This window comes from Callospermophilus lateralis, unplaced genomic scaffold (assembly GCF_048772815.1).
Source record: "Callospermophilus lateralis isolate mCalLat2 unplaced genomic scaffold, mCalLat2.hap1 Scaffold_550, whole genome shotgun sequence".
Classification (NCBI taxonomy): domain Eukaryota; kingdom Metazoa; phylum Chordata; class Mammalia; order Rodentia; family Sciuridae; genus Callospermophilus; species Callospermophilus lateralis.
In genome coordinates this window covers 648160-672971 of record NW_027514478.1, presented here as the reverse complement: position 1 = coordinate 672971, position 24812 = coordinate 648160, and the positions used below count along the sequence as shown (strand labels likewise).

Genomic DNA, 24812 nt, shown 5'->3' with positions numbered 1-24812 from the left:
ATGTATACTCAGAGAACTCCCAACACGGGCCTGGGTCAGGACATTGCCAACTACAGTAAAGGACTGAGGGCATGGGTAAGTAGTTTCAGTTTAATCAATTCCAGTTCACTTAACTCTGGCCTTGACCCTTGCTTACTTCTCCAGCCCCTCAGTCTCTTGCATTCCCACCTGTGTTCTCCTGCTCTGGCACTGCACTCAAACATCACTCAAAACAGACTCCACCATCCACCTTCCATTTTATTCACTGTTAAACCCACCTCCTGCCCTGTTGCCATAGTGTACGTGTATGTTAATAAACAACAGCTGAGGAAAAAACAAAAAACAAAAAAAACAAACAAAAAAAACCCCAGCAGCAACAACAAAAACTATGACATGCGTGCAAAAATGGATTATACTACTTTATGAAAGTAATAAACAACCCAGAGCCACGCCCTCACATAAAAATAGCAATGCTGTCATCTATTGATTATTGTGAACCAAACATTGAGCAAATACTTTAATTGCATTATCTTATTTAAGACAATAATCTAGCACTGTTTTCATCTTTTCCCTTAAGTAAAGCTAAGAACTGAACAGGTCAAAGTGGTGAAAACTGATTTTCTTAGATACTAAATCCAGTGGATTTACCCATTCTGGTATACTGACTTTAGTCATTTAAAATGTGATAAAGGTCACTTTCCTTTTTTCATAAGGAAAGACTGATTTCCAAGAAATGATGTGAGGACGATTGCTCAAAGTGCTTTGTCATATCACTCATCAAAATTTTCGTCATTATAAACAGAATCACTAAGTTAAAAACACTCTGATGGATTTTACTACCTAAAAATTAAATGTTGTACTTAACATCATAAAGAAGAATGAAACTTGGAAGAACACTTGAAATATATATTGCCTCTGAAAGTTTACTCCCCTAATTTTAAAAACATTCTTGCAGCTAGAAAAGGAAATACTGAAATAAAAAGGAAGTGATAAATAAACTCCTCAAAGATTTAAAACAAATGACTGAGAAATATAAAAACCTTTAGCCTCAGGAGTAATCAAAATGTACAAAATAAAATTACAATGAGATCTTGAAATAGTTAAGGATTTAATGATAATAACACCAAATACCACAGACATTGGAGGAATATACATGCCCATAAATGTTAATAAGGATGCAAAAGGATGAAGCATTAAGAAATAGAAAATGGGATCATTTTAGTTAAAAATATGGAAACTCCAAAATCCATTGATTCTATTTCTGTGAATTCATCCTAAATATGTAAATATGTAAAAATGATACTAAAAAAAATTAAAAATGTTCTGAATTTACTGGGAAGACATTTGTAGTATATTGTCAGATTACAACATGAATAATGTGATTACTTGAAAAGCATAGTTACAAATGCAATACACACATAATGGATATATTTATACTTATTCCAATTCTTGAAAAAAGTACCTTTTGTTAGCCATCAAAATGTGTTTATCCCTCAGAAGACAAAACTGCAGATGATTTTTATTTTCCTTATCATTTATCTATATAGTATCATTCAAAGATAAATAAATAATTTCTGATAATCAAAGAAAAAGTAAGAAAAAGTAAAATTGACAAAGAGAGTAAGTTTACACTCACCCCACTCCAAATCTGATCATGTATCCAATACCTGGCTTCTGAAACCTCTACTGACTCATTTTTACCTATATATAAAAACTCAAACACTTATTTTGGCTTCCAAAGTCATTTCACATCTGGTCTTACATAAAACCTTGACTTCATTAACCACCTCCTCATCCCATGGGCCTTTTAAATACTGTGGGAAAATACTACCCCCCCTTTTTTTTTCTCCTTAGCTGAAGAACCTTCAGTCTTATTCCTCTAGAAAACATCTCTTCCATGAAGGCTTGGTCCCCTAAAAAAATTGGTGCTTTCTGAACTTTGCTTTCACTGCATACTTTTTAAAAAAAAATTTTTTAAATTTATTTTAATCAGTTATACATGACAGTAGATTGCACTTTGATACATCACATATAATGGAGACCCACCAGTTGTATAGTTATATGTGTATATAGGGTAATAATGTTTGGTTCATGCTACTATCCTTCTTACCACTCCCCTCTTTTAATTCCCCTCTACTTAAAGTACCTCTATTCTTCTCTAACCCTCACCCCCATTGTGAATTAGCATATACATATCAGAAAAAACATTTGGCCTTTGTTTTTTGGGGGGATTGGCTTATTTTGCTTAGCATGATATTCTTCAGTTTCATCCACTTACCAGCAAATGCCATACTTTTAAGTTACTTGCTAATCATCTTCCTACATCCTTTCACATGCTTGCGGACCACATGACCGCTCTGTTCTGCTTTCCCTTTCAGGAGTCAGAGGAGCCAGCCTTAGACAAAGCTACAGGTTAGATGGATTAAAGGACAAATTGGCAAATGACTGCAAGAGAGGTGATATACTGTCATCACAGGCGTAATTAGGTATCCTTTATAGAGTTTACTCATTATGATTAATAATTTGAGTGAAATCCAAAATGACAATTTAAAGCCCTTTCTAAAGCAACATCTCCTAAGAGCCTGTACTAAGGAAAAATTTAACAAAAAACAATGAATGAGGGAACAGTTGAATAGATAGATCAATTGGTAGATATAGATGGTAGATACCAATAGGTCATAGTGTGTCATTCTTCATAATTATGGACTTATAGAACTATGGTTATCTACTATTCTGAAATAACAATAGTCTCATTTGAATTCATTTTTTGAACAAATTTAAATGTGTTGGGTTTGGAAAGACATTTTCAAATAACATGGTAACTGGGATCAATTGGTAGTGGATACTTAGGTTCCTATAATGGCTCATCCTTATTCAAGAGAAAGGATGTTCATAACAGTTGGCAGTTGGCAAGGGATAAAAGGGAATAGCAGTACATGTCATCCTTTAGTGTATTGACCTCTGAAACACTTAGATAATGGGAATTTAAGAGTTGCAGGACTGTATAAACTTTCTTCTGCTGCTTCTTAATTCCTTGATTTCTGTCTCTTCATATAGGCTCTGTGTTCTTGGACAGCATCCCAAAATGATGTTTTTCTTCAAGGCAAGTTCTATATAAACTCATGTTGATAAATTTAAACACCTTTAGCCTTTAGCTACTTCCACATAAATAAAAAGATTGGGTTAGTGTGGTTCATTTTAATGAGTAAGGAGGCAAAAATCACTTAAAGCAACTTCAGTTTGTTCTAGTGACTGGATAGCAATGTTTCTCGGCTAATGCTATAACTTGGCTATCAGCTTATACTTATGAACCATTTTAAGAATAAGAAATTTGGGAAGTTATTTGGCTCAGGGTATGAAAAACAAGATGTCACGCAAGGGCTTGTTAAAAGTTTCACCATGGCAAATTCAAACATATACAATATTATTAACTGTGTCTTGGCAGCTCATTTTCTTCTTATAAACAGTCAAAAAAGCAGCTCTGGTTTATTTAATTCCCAGAAAAGAAAAATTGGAACCATTTAGCCTGCTTAATATCAAAACCTACCTGACCCACAAAAGAATCAAGAGGAATTTAGCAGAACACTTCATTTGAGTTACATCATCGCATACACAGACCCTTTGACCACAAATAGAACTTTAAAAAAATTTCTAATACAAATTTCATAGTGTTCATGTCTTTTATTATTTCTCCCTCTAATACTCTTTCTCTGGTTTCTTTTTTTACACCACCCTTCAGGATTTTCCAGGAATTAATTTCTTGTTCCTTTCTCCTTTCTCTTAACATTGATCTTCTTCAGAAGTTTGCCCAATCTTACAATATGAATCAACTTCATATTGACCCATGGCTAAATGTCCATCTTAAGTTTCAAAATCTGTATTTGTCTATTGTTCAATCATACTCTATCAAAAATATGAACTCTTATTTTTCTTCCCAGCTTTTGTAATTTTGTAGTGAAATGAGACATGAGAGAGGAGAGGAAGGAGTGGATTATAACTCCATGTTAGCATTAGATAATGGTTTTCTCAGTTACCTCTTCCAGGAAACAATCATATTTCAAATGGCCAAAAAACAAATGAAAAAAACTTAGAAAGGAAGATGCTTATATTGTCACCCATGTAATTTGGTGACAAATATTTTCTACCTAAACAAATAGTTCATGGTTAGATTAATGGTGAAGGTTTAAGTCATCTTAGAGGACTGGTAAGGGACACATCTGTCTCCTCCAGTATCTTTTCAGCACATCTCTATTTGTATCACACACCTGGCAATCTAATTTATTTTAGGGAAGAGCTACCCACCTCTTGTCCTTTTGGATTAATCATATGTTACTCCTCTCTTTCTTCCATGTCATTTTAGTTTGCAGTTCTGGAATGTTGTCATGTGGTAATTCTGTCATTTCACTTGCACTTTTCTTGACTCCTCTAAGAGTCTTTAAACTCTTCAATGACAAAGAACACGTTTTCTGCATTGTCTTACAATTAATAAATGCTCTGCACAGTACAGATCTATAGACGTTTTGTGTTTCATTCCTGAACTCAATCTAGGTAACATGGATTCATCTCTGTGTAATAGGCCTGCTTCTGAAAAACACAATGAGGAGCTCCAAAAGCAGAATGATACTTTCAGAATACCATGTTATGTTTCTAAATAGATAGACAGATAGATATACATAAATCAAAAATCTGAAAACGGTCTGGAAGTGTACATTTCAATAACTTACAATGTCAGTAGTGTGGGATTAATAGCAGATCAAGAAGACTGTATCTGCATGCGAAATGGTTCAATTTTTGAAAGAGTTTTTTAAATGAAAATGGACCAAAAATTGAAAGGGTTACAGTAAGTGTTGAGGAGTGACTTGGCAAAAGGAGCACAGAGGTGAGAAAGAATTAAGTAGAGTTCAATAGAACCAGGTATAATTTCTGTACACATGACTCCATGAACAGGAGCAAAGGGGACACTTAAAGAAATCATAGGACTAAGGAGAGATCAGGATTAGGAGGGTTTGTACTAGTCTAGAAATGCTGACCTGAAAACCAACTAAAGTTTTCAACTCCTTCTATTGAGGAACATTAGCTGTGCTGTGCTTTTCAAAAATGACTTGTCATAACTGATTTATGCCCACGTTAGCAACTCTTCTGAAATTACTTTGAAAGTAGACTAATGTGAGAGTTTCTCTTTAGAGATAATTCAAATTACTTGCATAGGAAGTGGCAGCAGGTCTGGGGATGTTGTAGCTCAGTGGCAGTGACCTTGCCTAGCTTGGGGCTGGCCTGCCATGGACTTTCACCCCAAACACTTTCAAGAAAAGAAAAGGGAGGGAAGGGAGAGAGAAAGTTGGAAGGGAGGAAGGCAAAGTTGGAGGGATGGAGGGAGGTAGAAAAGAAGGAAGAAGAAAAGGAGAAAAACCAGGAAGGGAGGAAGGAAGCAAGGAAGGTAGGAAATAGGGAGAGCACAAGGGCAGGGAAAGGACTGAGTCACTCAAACAAAAGGCAAGGGACACAAAGACCAATATAGGCCATAAAAGTTGTTTGAACAGTTTAGTCAGCTTTAGAATTTGAGTGACAACAAACTGAACGTTATGATGACTGCATGGAATCTTCCCACTAACCCTGCCTTGGCCTGGCCTAAACCAAATCAAGGGGTGGGTGGCATGGAGAGGAATTCTCTCTGGCTGGAGTGGGAGGGACCTAAACCTATGGCACTTGAGGATGCACTGGGTAGGGAAGGGGACAAGACTCCCCTGATGGGCAGTTGAGCACAACAAGGCTCCTGGGAGCCTTTGATCATGGCTCCCACCGCCATACGCCCACCACCCACCATACGCTCAGCCCCTGAAGGGGCTCACAGTGGTCTGCTCCGTTGCCTGGTGCAGGTTGGAGTTCCTGACCAAACACCTGAGTGTCCACAGCCTGTGTTGGCCTGCCTGGGCAGGCTGTGGTTGTGGTGGCAAGAGCCAAAGCTGTCTTGGAGTGATGGAGGAGCCAAGGGCTGCCTCTCAGCCATACTAGTGGGTGGTTCTGGAAGAAGCACCCAGGGTTGTGACAGCATTGTCCGAAGACATGAAGCCAGGCCATCTTCCTTATGGCTAACTACAGTAACAAAGCGGATGCCAAGTGGCCAAACTTGGGAGGGCGACAGCCTGAGTTTTGAGTGACAGCCCGAAGGGGTAGGCTGTGTGGACAGTACAGCAGGAACGGAGAAGGTCTTGAAGTGGGAACCCATGAGGAAGGGGTGACTGGTAGGAGAAGTGGGAAAGTAGTTGAAGATGCACCCAGAGGGTGGGTGATGAAGAATCAGGTTAGATTACCCAGTAAAATGGGAAGTTTCCTCAGAGCGAGAGCTGTGAAGCAACATCCTGTGACATTTTTTAAAAGAGGGAAAAGGTCACTCCGGTTTCTGTGCCAAAACGGATCATAGGTGAGGAGGGTGGGAATGGAGAGGCCATTATGGTGATTGAGAGTTGAGAGATGTGGTGGTTTGCAAGGTGACTTTGGTGGTTTTGAAGATGTTGTTGATGAGTTCTAGGGACAGGTCTTTTGTGGGGACTGCAATAGAGCATGGTGCCAGCACAGCAAGTCTGGGGAGAGCCCAGGTTGAGTGTCTGTGTGCTAGAGATAAAGCAACAGGGAGAGGCTTCTGGTTACAGGAGTTCAGAAGAGAGTTATGTTTTCTGAAAACTTAACATTGTGGGAAACCTCCTGCTTGTTGTTGATGGCTGCTGTGCAGGGAGCAGAATAACCCTGTGGTCTCTCTGAGGAGGCCCACAAGTGGCTATGTGGACAAGAAGCCAACCCCCTGCTGGTTTTTCACTGGCTTACTGACTCCTGCCTTCTCAGTAGGCATAAAGGCAGTGCCTCTGAGCACAAGGACCAGCTCTCTCGGCTGAAGGAAAAAGATCCAGAATTCTACAAGTTCTTGCAAGACAATGACCAGAGCCTGCTAAACTTTAGTGACTCAGACATCTCTGAGGAGGAAGAGGAGCAGTTTCACTCCTTGCCAGGTGCACTGGAGGTGAGGATAGCACAGACCTGTCCAGCAGGGCACCTGTGGCTTCTACACCCTCCCCCAGCATGACTCTTCTGTATCTGGTGTAGGAAGCAAGCGAAGAAGAAGACGGAGGAGAGGATGGGGACAGAGTCCCTGGAGGACCTCAGCAGAAGAAGAATGAGTCTGTTCCTGTGACCCTAGCCATGGTGGAGAAATGGAAGCAGTCTGCAAAGGTGAGAAGAAGGAGTGTGGTCTGAGCAGCTGGACCCCACCACAGGCCGGAGTCTCTCCCTTGTCTCATTGAGGTGCTCATGGCTGTACAGGTGGGAAGAGCCCTTCTCTGAACAGCACACAATGTCCAGTCCACATGTGTAGAGTGCTAGGAAGCCCTGGTTGGGATTCTTCAGTCATAGTTCAGCTTTTCTCTCAGGGGCTCTGCTCCCTGAAGTAAAGCCATTGTGGGTGTATCTGTTAGGTGTGTCTTGGTGTAGTTTCTCTTGCTTTATAGTGGGATGCCAACAGATAGTTCGTAAAGAAAAGATATTTAGTCCTAGGAATGTAGCTCAGTAATAGAGTGCCTGCCTAGCATGTATGGACTCTGGGCTCAATCCCCCAGCACTAGGAAAATAAGAAAGAAAGAGCAAGGGGAGGGAAGGGAAGGAGGGAGGGAGAGAGGAAGAAAGGAAAGAAAAGAAAGAAAAGGTGTTTACTTGGCTCACAGTTCTGGAGGTGGGAAGTACAACAGCATGGTGCAGCATCATCACATGGCTGGTGAGATAGCAAGCTTGCTCCTCCAACTCAGGACTTTCAGCCTTTTCCCCTGGGGCTCCTGAGCTGGGCTCATTCCCTTTCCAGGAGGATTATAGACTTGTCTCTATTTTAGTTGCCAGAACACGGCTTAGTGGTGCCGCCCCTACCTCTGCCCTATTTCTGAGGTTGTGGGGAAGGATCTCTTTTCTCTCAGGAGCAGGTTCTTGGAGTCAGTTATCTCTTGCTCTGCCTTGTGTAACCTCCTGCTCCCCCAGAGTTATTGATCTCTTGCTCCTTCAGCACCTCACTCCCAAGCTGTTTCATGAAGTGGTGCAGGCATTCAGAGCAGCTGTTGCTACCATCCAAGGAGACCAGGAAGGTGTTGAGGCCTGCAGGTTTCAGGTTACAGACAGCACTGGTGAGCAGGGTCTACAGGGCGGGTCAGGCTGGCTTACGTGCTCTCCTGTGAGTGACATCTGTGTCCCTTCCTCACAGTGTTCAACGCTCTTGTCACCTTCTGCATTAGAGATCTCTTTGGATACCTACCTAAGCTGCTATTTGGAAAGGCCCCAAAGGATACCAGCAGGTGAGAGAAATAGGGTGATCAGAGCTCTGCTCTGCAAGAGAGGACACTGTCCCCAGGGCCTTGGCCCACCTAGGACAGAGGCATGGCAGACTTTGGGGGCTCCTGAGAAGGAAGAGCAAAAGAGGCCTTTGGGGGATGTACTCTTGCCAGTGGGGGTGGCCCCACTCCTTGCCTTTTTCTTCCAGAAAAGAAATTCTATGCTGAGAATTTCTTGAGAGCATGGTGTGTGCTTGTTTTTTTTTTTTTTTTTTTGGTATTGGGTGTTGAACTCGGGTGCTTAACCACTGAGCCACATCCCCAGCCTTATTTTTATATTTAGAGACAGGGTCTCACTGAGTGGCCTAACGCCTTACTATTTCTCAGGTTGGCTTTGAACTTATGATCCTCCTGCCTTCACCTTCTGAGACGCTGGGATTACAGGCATGCACCACTGTGCCCAGCGTGTGCTTGGTTTTAATCTTAAATTTTCCCAGGGTTTGGAAATCCAACTTCTGTCAGGACAGCTTTGAAAGAAAGCAGAAAGGCTCCACTGGGCTGTCAGCATCATGAGGGGTTGTAGGAATACCTTCACTAGAGCATGAGAGTGTTCATGTGTGTGTAGGCAGTGTAGACTGAAGGGGTCAGGCGAGGAGGGTGGAGGACAAAGCAGTGAGATGAGCAGGCAACAAGACAAGTGGTCCATGCAACTGGACCTTGGGGAGCAGCAATAGGGGATCCACAGCTGATGCTGACTGAAATGCCAAAAGGGAGCTGAATGGAAAACTCTCAGGGCCCTGCCTTTGGTCCTTGGTGTGTTTAGCCAATTTCTGTGAACATCAAGAAACTTACAGGAACCCGGCTTTTGTTGTCAGATGTTCAGTCCAGAAGATTTAAGGGTCCAGAGTTTTAGGGAAAAATGTTTGTGAATGTGCATGGTTGGGTCTTCTTCCCAGTGCGTAGGGGCCAGAGCCACCAGTCTGCACCAGTGAGTGGTGCCTGGTTAGGTCCAAAGGTCCTGAGTGCTGCTGAGGGTTGTGGTGTGACGGGGCCAAGGGAACCCAGAGGAGGCTGGTGTATGAGGGATGCAACTGGGGCTGGGCCCTTCTGGGAAGAATAGGACTCAGTATATCAGAGGGCAGTTGCTCTGCTTTGGCTGGGTGGGTGGTCTTTGGGAAGGGCTGGTGCTGCTTTACTGGGGGGTGGGCAGCTGTGTCTGTCAGCTGCACAAAGCTCCTCAGCATTTTGTGGAGAGAGGTGGGAAGTCTTCTCAGGGCAAGGTATGGTCTGAGACTCACTGAGGCAGCCTTGAGTCTAAGCTGCAGGATTGGGGATGTGTTTGGTTTCTGCAGGATGCTGCAGCCGTCCAGCAGTGCACTCTGGGGGAGACTCCGTGTGGACATCAAGGCATACCTAAGTGCAGTCATGCAGATGCTGTTCCTGAGGGGAAGGAGCATGGAAGCCCAGATCACAGTCGGGGCCCTTGCCATATTGGGTGGTCCAGTGTTTTTTGTGCCTCAGACTCAGTAAGATAGTGTCTCACAGCCCCCTTCTGCTTCCCTAGCTGGTGACCTCTCTGGCAGAAGCTACTGTGTCAGCGGCTGTCCTGCAGCACATCAGCAGCCTTGTGCCTTACTACCTAACCTTCCCCAAGCAGTGTTGCATGTTGCTCAAGGTGAGCAGGCTCATCACGCTCTGTTGGTGTGGCTGGTGGTGCACACAGCCACCCCACAAATACATCCCATTCCTGTTCAGGGCAGAAGTGTCACCTGCACCTACACTGGCTTCTGGCCAGCTCCTTTCCAGCCCTCCTCCACCTGAGTACCTCATCTAGGGCATCCCCTGACCCAGGCAGGCCAGCATAACTCGGTGGTGTGAGAACAGGTTGCACTCAGGCATCTGTGTCCTAACAAGTTTTGAGAGCTGGATTCATTATACATTCTCATGCACACCTAATGGTAAAGGCAAGTTGTCACGGTCTTGCCTCTACAGGGCATGACATACTGTGTTCTGTGTTTTGGTGCCTCTTACTATTTTGCTACCAGCTTCTCCTGATGTGTTTTGGGAAGGGCTGTCTTCAAGCAGTAACACAGGAGCCTGTGGCTTGGCTTAGGGAGGGGAGGCATGTGCTGGGTCTAGGGGTTCCTGGGTGAGAAGGCTGGGGCAGACAGTGACATATTCCCTTTTCAGAAAATGGTGGTCCTATGGAGCACGGGTGAGGAGTCTTTGCGGGTGCTGGCTTTCCTGGTCCTCATTAGAATCTGCCAGCACAAGAAGGACATCTTCTTGAGCCCTGTCCTGAAGATAGTGTGGGCCCTGAATCTGTCTTGGGAATCAGCCTGAGGGCCTAACAGGCTGCCTTTTTGGTCAGTGCCCTTAGCTGGGCCCTGGCATCATAGCTCAGGGCAGACTAAGGTCCCTAGATCCCATTCCTCACCAAGAATGTAGGAGTGCTGACAGACACAGGAACCCTCAGCCTTCTGGGCTCTACCTCGACTTTGCTTCAGATAACCGTCCCCAAGGGGGAACATCTTGTTAGTGGTTGAGAACTTCCTACAGGAAGAATAGAATAGGTCTGAGGTCACAGCCAGCATCCAAACCCTGCTGTCCAACTCCAGACCTAGGGGGGCCCATCTGTGTGCAGGGACCCTCTGAAACCCTCATACTGGCCCAGCGTGCAGCAGGACTTAACTCACTCCCTACCCCTCACCACATACCTTCCCTGCAGGGTCCCTCTGCATACCTTAGTCTGTGTAAGTCTGGCAAGCATATGCTTGGGCATATGCATGGGGCTGAGCAGCATCAGAATCCTGAGGAGTTGGAGGTCTGTGCAAGGGGGTCTGCAGCCATTGGCTTGGCTGTAGTTCCTGCTTGAGGCAGCAGTTCCAGGAGAAATGTCTAGGTGTTGGCAGATGGCTTGGAGCCAGGTAGTGGGTTTTCGGGTGCTTCTGACTGGAGTCTCTCTGGCAGCAAATGTATATCACATATGTGAGGAACTGCAAGTTCACCTCTCCAGGCACTCTGCCCCTCATCAACTTCATGCAACGGACATTGACTGAGCTGCTTGCCCTGGATCCCAGCATCTCCTACCAGTACGCCTTCCTCTATATCCGCCAGCTCACCATCCACCTGCGCAGTGCCATGACTATGGGCAAAAAGTTGCACACAGCCATCCCTCCAGACTTGGGAGTCTGATCAGCAGAGGGCCTGGGGGCCTCCTTGAATCCAGGCCTAGCACCTTGGTGGATGTGATGGGTGGGCACACTGGGGAGGGGGCACACTTGGCTACTGTCCTGGGTGCTGACACTCAGGCAAACTCTGCTCTGACCAGGACACGTACCAGTCAGTGTACAACTGGCAGTATGTCCACTGCCTCTACTTGTGGTGCCGTGTCTTGAGTACCCTTGGCTCCAGCGGAGCCCTTCAGCCTCTGCTCTATCCCCTCTCGCAGGTGGTCATTGGCTGCATCAAGTGAGTTCATCGGGCAAGCTTTTGGCCAGTAATGTTGTGTCCAGGGTCTTTGGGTCTTGGCAATCCCTGTTGGGCTTGCAGTCAAGTTCGCTGCAGAGTACTCTGTGCTCTGAGGGCAACAGTGTGAAGGCCTTTTTGGTTTCTTGTGAGGTGCTTTGTGCCAGTCTGACCAGGAGGGGGCATCTTTGTCCTGAAAAGCATCCTCCTGAGCTTTGGCGATTAGACTAGGAGGGAAGGTGGAGGTCCAGGGGAGGGAGCCCTGAAAGCAGGGAATGGGGAAGAAAGGGAGCCAGGAATGAACAGCCCCCACCCGTGTTAAAGTGTAGTGAATATGAAAGCTGCATGGGTGTTCCTCTGATCCCATCGCTGAGCAAGGAAGCAGATGCTTAGACCAGTACCAAGTTCAAAGTGTTTTGTGGTAGGTACCCTGTTCTGTTTGGGGGAGTGTGATGCTACTTTCTGTGGGCATTGTGACTCCTCACCTGGCTGGAGTGACAGGAAGGCCCTCCTGGGGGTTCAGAGGCAGTGGGTAGCCAAAACTGGTGTTGAGTGATGACTTAACCAGCCTCTGCCCCTTCCCGCCTTGCCCCTCCCAGGCTGGTCCCTACTGCCCGCTTCTACCCCCTGCGCATGCACTGTGTGCGTGCCTTAACACTGCTGTCAGAGAGCACTGGCACCTTCATCCCAGTGCTGCCTTTTATCCTTGAGGTGAGTGGGTTCTGCAATCTTGGTTCAGGGTGCTTCAGTTCTCCTGCCTGCCCCTGAGTCTGCTGTGAGGTCCACATCACTTCCCTGAGCTTTGCATGGGTTCAAGGAGCACATTACTCTGCTCAGCACTTTACCTCCTAAGCTGGTTGTGAGTGTCAGTCACTTAGGCTCTGAGGGTTGAGCCTGAGGACCCTGGGTTTGCAGTCAGGGAACAGACTCTGGCCACAGAGATATTTGCTCAGGACTTCAGCGGGCAGGAGAGCTGGGCTTCAAACCCAGGTTTGTGGTTTCAGAGCTTTCAAGGCCCTGCCTAGACCACTATGTGCACTTGAGCACCAGTGCTGCTCTGAGGGAGGCAGGTTATTGTCAGGTTAGGCCTTAGCCCACAGGATGTTCAAACACTTGCTGTCTCCAGGTCACAAGAAAAGGGAACCCATGCCTGTTCCCATTCCCTTCCACTGAGGCAGGTTGCTGTTTGTGCTTTGTGAAGCTGTTGTGGAAGCCACATCTGTTTCCCTGTGACAGCCAGGTGTGATTCCTAACTTCCCCTGCTGTGACCTCTCTACCTTGGCACCCCACTGAGGGCCTCCTACCCTGACAACTGGCTCTAGGTGCCTCCCCAGTCTCTTCCACTGCTGTGGCATGGTTTCTTTTTCTCCTTCATCCTGGACAGTGCTCGAACACTGACCCTGCCTTGGTTTATTGTAGCTGCACCTTGTGGGGCCTCCCATGCCCAGATGTAGGTTGAGAAGGCAGATCACAGAGGCTGAAGTGAGCAGGGCATCTGGACCTTCCTGGTTCCCTGGGTTGGAGACCAATGGATTCATAGTTTTATCCTCCATGAGCCTGAGTGTGGCTGGGAGGCTGTGGACACTTCCTTGTGGCCCCCACCCTGGACCTGGAGCAGACTCATCAGCCTGAGTTGGAGGACTCTGAGCATCTGAGCCCCATCCCCTGATGAGCTTGGTCCTTCCCTGCCACCTCAGGATGCCCTAGTGGAGCAGCTGTATGACCTCATGCTGGAGTACCTGCAGGGCCAGGCCCACAGTATTGCCTTCCCTGAATTGGCACTGCCTGCTGTCTTACAGGTGTGTACCCAATGGTTGGCTCCCTCCCCAAATCCCCTGGGGGCCTGCTTTATGATGGACTTTGATTATCTTTTAATGGACACAGTGCCCTTTGTACACAGGGACTGAAAAGAGGTGTCTTTGTCCCAGCTTCACAGGGCTAGTAGCAGAGCCTGATCCTTTATGGTCTCCACACAGGCACCGCCTTGCAGCTGGACCCCTTGGACCATAATGTGTGGTACTGGTCATGGGGGTGTAGGAGATTATCAGTCACTCAGGAGGTTGGGACAGGTCTGGATGGCTCACCAAGGATCCTAGCAACATGTTGGTCCACTGAAACACTGTCTAAGCCTTCCAGGGACCAGACCAGCTGCCTGCAGAAGTCTTTACACTGGGGTGGGCTGGTCCCTGACTGATTTCCTGTGTGGTCCTGGGGCTGGGGTGGGGGTTTCTCTCTGCTTCTCCCATGAGAGTATGGCTCTCTGCCTGCTGTTCCCTGACTCAGGCCTGCACCTCTCATGGGGGAGGGTCAGTGCTGCTGCTCACAACTGAGCTGCATCTGAGGCCCATCCAGACAGGTTGTGTGTGTGTGTGTGTGTGTGTGTGTGTGTGTGTGTGTGTGCAAGGCTGCACATGCATAGTCACTTGCTGTCGTTTGGCACTTGGCTGTGGCCTGGGTCCCAGATAGGAGTGCCTGGCAGTCAGGAAGCTTCTGCTGCTGGATTCAAAGGTCTCAGGGATAGGGGACTAGAGTAGGGGTAAACAGATATTTTCAATAAGTGTTCTTGGATTTATGGTTGCATGGTTTCTCAGTCTGGCTACTGGCCTTTGGCCACAGTACAAAAGCAGCCACAGAAAGCCCATTGCATGTGAGGGAATGAGTGCAGCTGTTGCCAGAAGAGCTTTATTTACAGAGATGGGCAGGCTGGAGAGCAGCCTGATTTCATCTGTGGCCCACTGTCCACTTGTGTGCAGTTGGGCTCTGGACCTCCCTGGAGTCGCCATGATGTTTTGATGGGCCCTGGACTTCCTTTGGGGTGCAGGGTATCCTGTCTGCCTGCTGGGTTGATTGCCCCCCCCCCCCCGCCACTTCTGCAGCTCAAGTCCTTCCTCCGGGAGTGCAAGGTGGACAACTACTGGCGGCAGATGCGCCAGTTGTTGGAAAAGGTGCAGGAGAATGCAGAGCACATCCACAATCACCGCCAGAGGGTCTCTTTTGGTGTCTCTGACCAGCTTGCAGTGGTCAGTAGGGAACTGGTATCTGGAGTGGGGGTGGTGCTGCTTGAGGGCACTCATCAGGGAATGGCTGGGTTTGAGGTTTGCCCATAGTGGGACATGATTCTGAACTGCCCCACTCCTAGGATGCTTGGGAGAAGCAGGCCCGAGGAGAGGGGACCCCACTCACCAGGTACTATAGCCACTGGTGGAAGCTGAGGGACCGCGAGATACAGCTGGAGATCAGTGGTAAAGAGCGGGTACATCTGGGGTGCCAAGGGAGTGGGTGGGTCAGCTCGATTCAGATCTTGCACATTGGCATGACTTTTAGGACCAGGCAGAGATTTGATTGGGATGACTTTGGTGGTGGTGTGGGTGGGGCATGGGAGGACTATGGCTGTTTGAGGAGGTGGTGATCCTATGGGGTAGTGTCAGGAGTTGTCACAACCAGGCATCTCCCAAGGGTAGGGGCCTTGGGGGGAATGGCGTGGCTTCACATATTTGTCACACAGGCCAGCCTGTGGACCCCAGGAAGGCAGGTAGAAGGGCTTTAGCTTTTGACTCTGGGCATGGCTGTGACTATGAGTTGGGGTGACTTGAGAGACTGCTTCTTGAAGTAGCATGCCACCAAGGTGCTGGCTCTCCTGGGAGGGATGCTACGGATGTGGGAGCAGAAAGGTTGCCAAGTTGCAAGTGGCCAAGCAGGGTGCTCCTGAGGGCTGCTGGAGGCTTATGAGGGAAATAGTGTTGGCCTCTCTGAACCCCCTGCCCATGCCTACCTACTCCTCTGGTTCTGATTATTCCAGATAGAAGATCTGAACTTCCCAGAGATCAAACAGCGGAAGATAGAGGACAGGAAGGATGAGTACAGGAAGGAATTTAAAGACCTCTTTGACCCGGACAGTACTGAGGATGAGGAGACCACAGACTTTTGGGAGAGAGGTGGGGGCTGCCCCTGCTGTAGCATGTGCTCCTGGAGATGGGGAGGGTGTGGATGGCTATGGGACCTCACAGCCAGAGGGGTCCCCGCCTCAGTGTTTTCTGTGCTGATTGCTAAGCATCCCTACTCCTAACTACACTGTTTGATCTTCCACCTGCAAGTGGAGAGACGGGTGGTCCTCTTGCTTGTGGCTTACCCTGCTGTGGACCTCTGCTGGTGGTCACTGGGTGGGGGGCTCATCATGGACTCTTCTCGGTTCACAGAAACACCTGGGTCCCTGAGAACTCGGCAGGGGCTCAAAGTGGAAGAAGATGATAAGTACTACCAGGAAGAGGAGGATAGCAGCAACTCAGAAGGTGAGTGGTTCTTGGGGCAAGGGATCTGATCCTTAATCCCATCTGGCAACAGAGCCATGGGAGGGCAGCCCCAAGCCCCGCCCACTCCTCCCTGGGGTGCTCAGCCAGCTGCTCTGTTCTCATGGGCTCTAGCAGCCAGCTTATAATGCACCAATAAATTAATTAATTAATGCTGTGATTAATTAGTGATGATTAACCTCCAAGACTGGCTTCCTCCCGATAAGCAGAATTTATGTGGCCTTTTCTGTCCTTGCAGATGGAGGCCCAGATGCAGAGGCGGGGCTGGACCCTGGTGAGCTGTGGCAGCTGGCCCAGGGGCCCCAGGATGAGCTAGAGGATCTGCAGCTTTCGGAGGAGGACTAAGGGTCTCCTGCAGTGCCCCAAAGGCCCTGAGGCCAGTGTCTGTGCAGCAGGAGGGCAGTAGACAGTGGACAGGGCTTTATTGTCACAGCACGACAGACCAGATGAACCAAGAGCTGTGCTGACCTGGGCAGCAAGAGCCAGCCCTATGCAGGAGGCTGGTCCTGCTGCCAGGTCACAGCAGCCTGCTCCAGAGAGGTGGCTCCCTGGTTCCTCTACTCCTTTGTCTTTGGTTTGTCTATGGACCTCTGCATTCACTCCCAGAAAGTCTTCAAAAACTCATTCAGTCCTTTTAAGTCACATTTTTTCCTTTTAAAAATTCTGAACAGACACAGGGAGGGTGGCTGTCCCTAGGCAGAGCTGCTGTGGCCCTGGCAGCCCCATCATCGCCCTCAGGACCCATGGGCCTCCTCACCTGTGGGTCCCAAGCCAACCTCCACACTGCCTCTCTGGAATTCACAGCGGCTCTGGTGCTCGGGCATAACGAGGTGGCAGCTTCGGTGCACACTGGATATGAGTGTGGGAAGGTCACTGTCCTGGCTGCAGCAGAGCAAGACAGAGGATGAAGCCATGAGCCTTGGCAGTGCGACCTGAAGAGCATGAGTACAAGGGCGCTTGGGGCTGAGGACAGCGTGCACTGAGCGTGGTGATGTGTGTGCATACCTCTGTGGGCTTGGGATGCCACACCTATGCACACTCACCAGGCAGGCCAAGAGAAAGCAGAGACATGGCACCTAGACCCCACTACAGCACCCAGCTGGTCTGTGCAGAGCCAGAGCAGCCCCTCCCACCTTCCTCTCTCCAGAGAGGCAGCTGTGCTCAGCTACCTGCCTCAGAGGGAGGACAGGACGGCCTGCTGTCTCACAGGACAGGCACATAGAGGGCACACTGCCACCCATGTGCTGCCAGCTCTGAAGCAAGCACCTGGCACGTGCCACTTTGGTTAAAACTTGCAACACCCTCTCGGGGCCCTCATTTCTCCAAATAAGGAAACTGAGGTTCAGACCAAAGTCCTGTAGCTAAAAAGACTCTGCCCTGGAATGGTACCTGTGGCCCCAGGAGATGCACTGGCTGGCTCAGGACACCTGTGATCCCCAGGGTGCACCCAGGCCTGGCCTTGGAATCACCCTGCATGTGATTCTTTGTCCCTTCTCCCTCCTGATGAGCCCTCACCCACAGCCCCAGAGAGAAGAGGGAGGAGAAAGTGGGGCACCCCTGGGGTTATGTGAGCAACCCCATCATCAACAGAGAAGGAGGGGACAGAAAGTCAAGGCCAGCCAGAGCAGGGGCAGGGAAGCCCAGTGCCCCAGCAATGCCCTCCCGGCCCACCTGTGGTGGAGCAGCCTCTTAAGCAGCACTGACACTAGCAGAGCCTCCTCACAGTGACCTAGGATCCAACCCTGAATCTTATTAAATAGCCCCCAGCCCGGGCTGGCAGGAGCCAGGCTAATCCAGGCCAGGCCCTAAGCAGATCAGTTTCAGCACCAGATACCCCGGGGCGGCCCCAGATCCCCTAGGAGACCCATATGTAGATTCTCCCCTACCCCCGTGAAGGTGGGAGGCAGATGGGGGAGTAAGTACTTTATGGGATTAATCTCCCGAGGCTCATCCCCCATCATCCTCACTGATGTGGGGTGTTGGACAGAACTGCTGTCCTCAGCATGGGGAAAGGGCCTGGGCTGGCCGGGTACAGGGCTGCAGCTGCCATGGAGCTTCTCCCCACAGTGCACTGGACACTTCCTGCTTCCAGGGACTGGAGAGGTGAGCACAGTAATTTCCTGTGAGCCCTGGCCTGGACCCCCAGCAGCACCTGCATCTGGGACCAGCCTCAATGACAGCTATCGGCTCTGTCTCACTTGGGGGTTACCCAGGCTCTCGAGGTGCAGGCCCATCGGGGCAACCCTTGGCTAGACAGGACCTGCCCTTGCATTCCACACTCAAGTCCCTGCCTTGGGGGTTCATTCCTCAGGTCCCAAGATGGGCCAGTCCTGAAAACCTGTTCTGGTCACTCAGTTACTCACTGAACAAATTATGCTGGGTTCATTAAAAAAAAAAAGCCAAGAGACTCACACACAGGCTGGAGAGTTGAGAGCACCTGTCTTCACAGTTTGGGGCCACTACACACAGGCAAGGCCTCAGCAGGCTGCTGTGGCACGTGGGGAGACTGAGGCAGGGTCAGGAAGACTGCAGGGAGGGTTGTGAGGAGGCCAGGAGAAGGGCGAGACCGACTCCCTCCTGAGGGCCTCCCCACCCCAACTCTCTCATGTAGCCTTCACCAGCTGGGGGGCCTAGAAGGTCAGGGACCTAGCAGGCCCTCTTTCAAGCAATGCTGCAGGGGCATCACAGGGCAGAGGGGCCCTGGGCCTCTACCTGCAGCCAGCAGCAGGCATCCCCAGCAGGATTGGTCAAAAGGACGAAGAGGACAGACAGATGCAAGAGGCAGACAGACCAGTGAAGAGTGACAGATGAATGGGGATGGACAGACAGTTGGGATGGGACAAAGACAGTTGGTGACCCAGTGTGAGGCAGCTGGTGGTCCACAGCCCTCCTTGTCCAGACACTGGGGGCTGCTAGCAGACGGGATATGATGGGCTGTTAGTCCTCTGGGGTGTGCTCTTCTCCAGAACCGTAACCTTCCCTTTAATGAAATCCAGAAAGTCATCCTTGCCCCTCTGGATCCTCTGTGGGACCAGGGTCTCTACTAATGCAAGGCCCAGGCTGCAGCAGCCAGTACTGGTGAGAGCTCAGCATGGGACTCCTGGGGCCTCCCCGCACCCCAAGGCCAGGTGTACCCCAAGGAGATGCAGGTCTGGAGGGGAGGCACAGCCATTGGGTTTCCTTGCAGGCCTTGCTGGCAAATTTATCCTGTAGCGTCCAGAGTAAAAGGCTCATAAAATGTCATAAATGTTCATGATGGTTCATAAAAATGATCAGTTGAGCTGGCAACTCCAAAATGAGGTGGAAATAAGTTTAAAGATGTTTTTATTGTAATTCGGCTCCAGGATCCAGACGTTCTTGAAGACATAAATAATGACACCTCTGGCAGAGATTCAGGACAAGCTGCCATCCTGCAGCTGGGCTGGGGAGGCCAGGCACCCACAGCTGGAGTCACAGAGGCTTTTCCTGCCCTTGGTGCCCACTGCTCCCCATCAGGCCCTTCCTGTGGTGCTCCCCTTGAAGCCCCGGGGAAAAACTTGGCCCCAATAACCAGAAACCAGCCCCTACCCCTTGGGAGCAGGAACTGGGTCCCTGACACCTGACCTCCTCCTCAGCGGCTTCTTTTTTATCCTTTATGTCTTGGGTTCACAGGCCCCAGCCTGTTTCCATAACCCAAATCCATGTGAGGAAACCACAATCTGCCAGGGTCCCCAGAAGGATCTTTCCAAAACACAGACCTGGTCACTCCCTGCTCAGGAACTTTCTGTGGCTTGCTCAGCTTGGAGAACAAAGCCCAACTGGTCCAGCGGCTAAGGTGCAGACCTTTTAGCATCCCATTGAGCCAGACCTGCAGAGTTCCCATTCTCCTCCCTTCCATCCCATCCTTCATCCCTCCACAGCTTTGCAGACCACCTTTTCCCAGTGAACTCCTATGCATACTTCAAGAACCTGCTCACACATCACCATTCTCACCTCCTGGTGGGTCTCTGGGAGGGTGAGAGGTGAAAATTACAGCCTCATCTTAGAGCTGTTGGGCTCCAATGGACAGTCCAGTGGTGAGGGTCATAGCATGCTTTCTCTCCAGGCTGCCTAGAACCCTGCCCATGCTGTTGAGGCCTGGCACAAGTCTGCACTTGGCTGAGATGGGTCTCCTGATCTCAGTTGGGCACCATGCCACCTACCTTCCAGGCCAGGTAAGGACACACATCAAAACCAGCCAGGCAACCGCATGGCCCACACTGGCTCACACTGACTGGGACAGAGGACAAGATAAAAGACCATGGGCAGAGGAGGGAGGCAGGGTGGGTAGGACCAAGGAGAAATGGCAACAGCTGCCCCTGCCCAAGCCAGGCTCCTACCTGCAAGATGTCTCTCGGAAGGAGATGTTCACATCCCAGTGGGTGTGGACTCTACCGGGAGAGAAAAGAGGGTCAGTGGCTCCATTACTGGCATAGAGACAGCAGCGGGGTGTGGGCCTGACTCTTAACATCCCACCAGCCAGAAGCCAGGGCAGTAATGAGGGTGGCACCTCATGCCCAGTTCAACCTGGTGGCAGCTTCCACTGAACAAACCCAAGGGCTTGAGATGCTCTGGCCTCCCAGAGATGAGGAGGAGCATGCTGAACAGCCCTGTGCATCACCAGGCACCACAGCCCCCACCATCTGACTCACAGACACCCAACCCCTAGGTGCTGGCAGGACGAGGCCCATATCAGGAAACAAGCCTCTGGGAGGTTGTGGGTGTCAGCCCAGGTGGGTACCGGACCTTGGGTCTCTCTGCTTGCCAACCTCTACCCAGAAGTGACCATGGCATGGCTGAGGCAGAACAAGGTGCCAGGGAGCCAGTTCAGGAGAGAGGACAGCTTCTGCCTGTACCCCCGCCCCACAGCAGCCTTCCAGAAGACCCCTGGTCTTGGCGCCCCCTTCCACAGGAGCCTGAGCCTCCTGGCCCAGCTCTGGAATAAGTACCTTCTCTTCATGATCTGGACATGCGGATCATCCTCCTGCTTCAAGCCTGGCTGCCGTCCACAGGCTGGGCCACCTCCATCACTGTCACCATCACTGGCAGAAAAGCTGGGGTTCCATTCCTTTTTCAGGGAGCGTGGAGGGGGCAGGGGCCTGTCCTTTTGTCTGCCAGCTGCCCCCGGTTTTGGGCAGGAGGAGGAGAACGTTAAGGCTAGGCTAGACATCAGCCTCCTGGGCCTGGGCCAAGGCCCAGGGGCCTCATTTCTGCAGGCACAGCCTGTGAGGACAGGAGAGTGTGGGCTGTTCTGTATGCCCAGCCTGAGTGTGGGTGCCCACACTGTGGCAGGAAGCCCTGGGGATGCTTGAGCTATGACCTGCAGCTCTTTCCCTGGGTCCCCAGAGTCTTCTGGGATTGTGCATACAGCCTGGGGCAGGGATCATGGGGCTGGTCCTGGTGGGTGTGCAGTCAGGGAGCAGGTCCCTCTAAACATGTCTGGCTGACATCCCATCTCCTCTGTCAGTCCTGAAAACTGACAGCAATATCAACAAGCAAAGTCACTTTTCTTTTTCTTTTGCAGTGCTGGTGAAACTAGGACCTCACAAAACACTCTGCCACTGAGTGGCAGCCCCAGCCCCTCTTTGCTATTTTGTTAGCACCGTGAAAAGCCCAGCTCAGGGGAAATCTGTCTGAGACTGTTGGTTCCTTGCAAAATGCAGGTCTGGGAGCCACAGGCCGCCTGAGAGCACTAACAGCCCCAACCCTTTGTTCCCCAGCCCTGATGGCTCATTTCTCTCCTCAGCGCCCCCCTGCACCATGTGTAAGTGTGTGGCGCTGTGTATGCTCAAGCTTGGAGCCCTGCACCCAGCTCACACATTTCTGCACAGAGCGGTGGATATGAGTGTGTGGCCCCAGTCCTGGCATTTCTCAACACTTCCTGGCTCCAGGTCCTGCTGCCCCAGGGAAAAGAAAAAAAGTCATTGATCATTTTCCAGTGTACAGAGGTTTTTTCTTACTTGGTTAAGAGGCTGCTGGCTCAGAGGCTGCATGGGCTTTCAGAGTATCTACTTTCCTCTCCTGTTCAGTCCTCCCATTGCCAGAAAGAGCTGATCCTCACCACACCCATGAGCTTAGAGAGGAAGGGGTCAAGGAGGCTCCCTGCCCCAGGTCATCCAGGATCCTGAGGTGGGCTGCTGCATGGAGTCCTTTCCTTGCAAGGACGCTTCTCTTCAGATTCAGCACCACATCATCTTCGGATGCCTGGCTCTGCCCAGCTCAGTGCTCCCTCCCCCAGCTCTGGGAGCCACAGTATCCCCCACACTTGCCCTCACACATCTGCTGGGATACCCTCTGTTTCCCTCTGTAACATGGTGAATGAAATAGACCCAGCAATATAAGAGCACGGTGGCATGGGGCCAATGGGTTTTCAGGGCCAGCCCACAGGATGACAGGGTCCAGTGACAGCAGAGCACAGGGAGCTGGCAGTGGTGAGTGCCCACCTATGCCTGGGTGTCTGTCAATCCATAGGTTTGGTATCATTTTCAACACCCCTTGGCCCATGGCTCTGCCTTGTCCAGCCTGCCAAAGCCCAGTGCCAGGCATCTGGAGATGAGCTCTGCCCTTCTCCTCAGTCACCTTTCAGCCTTAGGTGAAATACTCTCTTGAAAAGAAAAGGAGTATTTTCTCAAAGCCACCTGCTTCCCCTCTTTTGTGGCAGAAATACTCCCATTCAAACAGAAAGTAGAACCCAGACTAGGAGTAAACGTCTCTCTGCCTCTCATCTGTGGAAGAGAAGAGGGGGACACAGGGTCTATAAGACTGCTACTTGGAAGGGGACCAGGACCGGCTGGCTGGGAAGGAGCCCAGGCTATATGCCAGTCTTAGCCCCATGAGGCACAGAGCTGGGCACAGGAACTTCCAGTGTCTGGTATGCCCTGAAAGCACCCTGGAAGGATAGGTCTGGGGTGGCTCTTGGGGGTAACTCTATGGGGGGGCATGCTGAGAACCCAGATGGCCACTCTAACCCTGCCCAAGGATGGGGAACACATGCCCCCCCCCGATACATCAGAGACTTAGCTCCCCACTGCTCAACAAATTTGAGAACCTGGCTCCTAACCGATAATTGACCCCTTCTGAAATGGTGAGAGTGGGTTCCAGCATGCACAGTCACATGCACACCTTATTCTACCCCTGGAGTATCTGTGACCATGAAGTGCACACACCTTTGAAACTGGCCACAAGGGTAGGTGGAGACAGTCTCTGTCCACCAACAGGTTGGGGCTAGAAAGGGGATCCATGGAGATACCTCCAAGGAAGCGACCAGGCACAGAGAGGCAGGCAGGCCCAGGTCTGAAGCGCCCTTCATTCAGGGCAGGTACCAGGGAGCTTCAGAAGGGCAGCAGCTCCATCCCTCTCTGAGCTTCAGATTGCCACTTGAGGTGATGGCAGATGTTGAGCTCAGGCCACCCTCTTCCCCTCTCTTGTGGTAGGCCTCAGGGGTGGCAGGTTGGAAACTGTGGGGCACTCCCATCCAAACAGAAAACAGAACCCAGACTAGTCTGAGGTGGGCACCCAGAGGATCCTGTCCAGTTCCAGCTGCCTGAAGGGGTGCAATGATGGAGAGGGACTTCAATCTTTTGCCCAGTAGGTATGTGACAGTAAGCAAAAGGTGTTTCTACACACCTGCTTGGGGAGCTCTTTTACAGGTGCCCTGTGCTCCTGTAGACTCAAGTGTGTATGGCGGGCGGCTTGAGGCTGTGACCATGGCAGACCATGTGTGGGCTGGGCCTGTGGCTCTCCTTCCCCAGCCAGCATCCATGTGTCCAAGATTTCCCAGCCTGCTCAGCGTGCACCCTGCAGAGCCCACGAGGAAGCCAGGATACCCTACCACCAGGTCAAAGGGAATAAACCCAAGGTGGCAGCCTGGGCCCTCTCAGGACCACTGGTACCTCCACCCCTCCTGCTCCTTCCTATAAGAGGGGACTGCTGGGTGGATCTAGGAACAGCAGCCTCCACCCCCCATGTCCCTAGAGGTACCCCACAGGGGGAGCTTCCTCTCTAGAGGCAATTTCCTTTTCAGATCAACCCTCTACTCCTCACTGCCTGGAGTGTCATACCTGCTCCCCAGGCCAGTGGGGAGGCCATAGATTGTCTACCCTGGGTGGGGCTCTTGCTCTCTGGACACCTACAGGCTAAGACCCTGCCCCACCCAGGCTCCATGTCATGGACCCTCCGAGGTCCAGACCCTTGCAGGGCAGCACTTCAACATTAGGAGCACCAGATGTGCAACCTGGCCAGCCAACACTGTTACACCTCAAAAGAGTCCTGCCCCAGCACCTAGTACCTCTCTCTGCTGAGCCAGACGGCTTGGTGATCTCCAGTCCTGGGACAGGGAAGTCCCCAGGCCCAATGAATGACAATAACAGTGGGAAGACCCTGGAACCTGGAAGGCTGGAGAAGTAGCTCCAAGACACCCAGGAGGGAGGCTGCTCAAGAACAGGCAGGACCCGCCCTTCATCCAAACAGGAGAGGATCCTGTGACCCCGGATTCCCACTCATTCCCAGGAACTGTCTGGAACAGCACAAAGCAACCCCACCCACCCCATCTGCCCTGGGAGGATTCCCTCCAGCCTGCCCAGAGGGCTGAAGCTAGGACTCTCGATCTCAGAGATCACCAGGCTCTCAGGGGAGTCCAGACGTCGTCCCAACCCAGCTCCTTCCCAGGTCTCACCACAGGCGAGGATATTCGACAGCCCGGGCAGTCGCAGATTGGAGGATGCACCTGCAGAATTCC

The 24812-nt window shown here is 50.4% G+C and overlaps 1 protein-coding gene and 1 long non-coding RNA gene across 2 annotated transcripts; one reads left to right on the top strand and one right to left on the bottom strand.

The window, feature by feature from the left end:
* On the top strand, positions 1–16402 carry LOC143640682 (nucleolar complex protein 2 homolog). The gene is given in 18 exon segments (XM_077108339.1): positions 1–75; positions 6743–6994; positions 7078–7203; positions 7938–7940; positions 8021–8138; positions 8216–8306; positions 9635–9718; positions 9828–9957; positions 10473–10589; positions 11253–11450; positions 11614–11753; positions 12350–12461; positions 13448–13549; positions 14627–14770; positions 14890–15003; positions 15550–15685; positions 15947–16039; positions 16296–16402. Coding segments are annotated over 18 exon segments (2142 nt in total).
* A 461-nt stretch (positions 16403–16863) lies between these two features.
* On the bottom strand, positions 16864–21126 carry LOC143389208 (uncharacterized). Its single transcript, XR_013090117.2, has 3 exons — positions 21025–21126; positions 20416–20466; positions 16864–16939 (listed from the first exon to the last, which is right to left on the bottom strand). It is a non-coding gene; the product is annotated as an uncharacterized LOC143389208 (long non-coding RNA).
* Between the last annotated feature and the right edge of the window lie 3686 nt (positions 21127–24812).